The sequence below is a fragment of the Cryptomeria japonica genome, chromosome 3, assembly GCF_030272615.1.
Source record: "Cryptomeria japonica chromosome 3, Sugi_1.0, whole genome shotgun sequence".
Classification (NCBI taxonomy): domain Eukaryota; kingdom Viridiplantae; phylum Streptophyta; class Pinopsida; order Cupressales; family Cupressaceae; genus Cryptomeria; species Cryptomeria japonica.
This window is the reverse complement of record NC_081407.1, coordinates 354,905,794-354,907,454: the sequence shown is the minus strand read 5'-3', so window position 1 is coordinate 354,907,454 and position 1,661 is coordinate 354,905,794. Positions and strand designations below refer to the sequence as shown.

General features: G+C 45.8%; 1 protein-coding gene across 1 annotated transcript; it reads right to left on the bottom strand.

The window, feature by feature from the left end:
• Positions 1-622: 622 nt before the first annotated feature.
• LOC131080038 (classical arabinogalactan protein 9-like) lies at positions 623-1,138 on the bottom strand. Its single transcript, XM_058018135.2, has one exon. The coding sequence runs from the start codon at positions 1,136-1,138 to the stop codon at positions 623-625; it is 516 nt and encodes a 171-aa protein (XP_057874118.2).
• Between the last annotated feature and the right edge of the window lie 523 nt (positions 1,139-1,661).

The following is a 1,661-nucleotide window of genomic DNA, read 5'->3' as shown; positions in this document are numbered from 1 at the left end:
CCCCCCGCAAATGATGATTTGGCACTTTATACTTAGTGCATGCATAATGGGCCACTTGCAAAAAATGGCAAAGTGGACTTCTAATTTCAACTTTACAACTTCCTCAATAAGGTCAAAGGAGACTCAAACTAATAATGCAAGAGATCTACACTAAGATCCAAGCAAATTACAAGTACCAATCAGGCCAAATAAAACCAATATCTGAAAGTACAATTTCCACTCAAAATCTCTGAAAAATGATCATAGATTATGAAAGTAGATGAAAAAACATGCACTTTAAAAAAAACAGCACCTGAAAAGGAGGTCATATGAGCTCAAACAAAACCTTTGAAGTTGCAAAATTGAGGATTGAACAGGTACAGCTGAGAGAATCTGAAAATTCCAAAACCCTTGTACACTAAAATCAGAAAATAACCACACCACTACGAAGAAAACAAAAAATTAGCCCAAATCAAAAAAAATTGCACCCAAAAAGTTGCAAAATTGAGCAAATTATGAGCCTCCAAAGTTGACTCAAAAATCCAAACTGCTCAACAAAAAGGGATCTAAAATATTTTCAAAAAATGTTGACTAGGCGCTGACTGTGCAAAAAATATCAGGTGGCACTGACTGGGCAGATTTGCTAACGTGGTAGGTGACTGGACCTGCTGGTGACGTGGCAGGCGGGTGTGGGTGACGTGGCAGGCATGCTGGCTCTGTTGGCGGTCGCCGAAAAACTAGCTGGCGGCGGTTGAAAGTCGGCCGAAGGGCCGATGAGAGTTGTCAGCGACGGCTGGAGCGATGGTACCGGTGGGAGGCGACGGCGGTAGCTAGAACGATGTGGCTGGCGGGAGGCACCGGCGACAGAGTCGGAGCCCGGCGGTGGCATTGTTGCGGGGGCCTGCAGTGGTGGCTGCCGAAGGGCCGGCGGTGGCGTTGTTGCGGGGGCCTGCGGTGGTGGCTGCCGAAGGGCCGGCGATGGTGCTACTGCGGGGTCGGGGTCGGGGTCGTGCAGTGTTGGGCTACTGTCGGCGGTGGTGTGGCCGCTGGGGTCTTGGTGACCGGAGGGCTGGAGTGGCCAACGAGGCCGTCGTGCGGCTACCGGAGCAGGGGTCGAGACGGTTGCACGGAAACCGTCATGAACCTGCAACCTGCACATGGTATGACCTGCCACGACTTGCAGAAAGGTACAGCGAGGGCAGAGGGGGTGGTCTGCAGACCCCCTAACAAATTTTATTTTTATTTTTATTTTTTCTTGTTTTTTTTTTTAAATAAAAAAACCCCTTTTGCCCTTTTTTTTCTAAATTTTTTTTTCAAAACTGGAAAAAAAATTCCGAAAACTCTTTTTTTTTTTGAGATCCAAAAATTCCGTACCGTACCACCCAAATTGGGCAAAAAATTCCTCCAACACCCAAAATTCAATTTTCGTCAAAATAGATCGAGTTTATACTCAATTTTTATGGAAACGGCCTCCCATTATGGAAACGGCCTCCCATACGCAATGGTGAGGTCGAAAACACTCTAAGATGCTTCCAAAAGGTTTTTTTCCTCAGATCTAAAAATAGAAGTCTTCCAAGATGTCTCTAAAAACCAATCAATGAAGCCCCAATGGCTCTGATACCATGTGAGATTTTGCCAAGATCGAGGGCACAATGAAAAGTATAAAAGAGAGACAAAAGAAT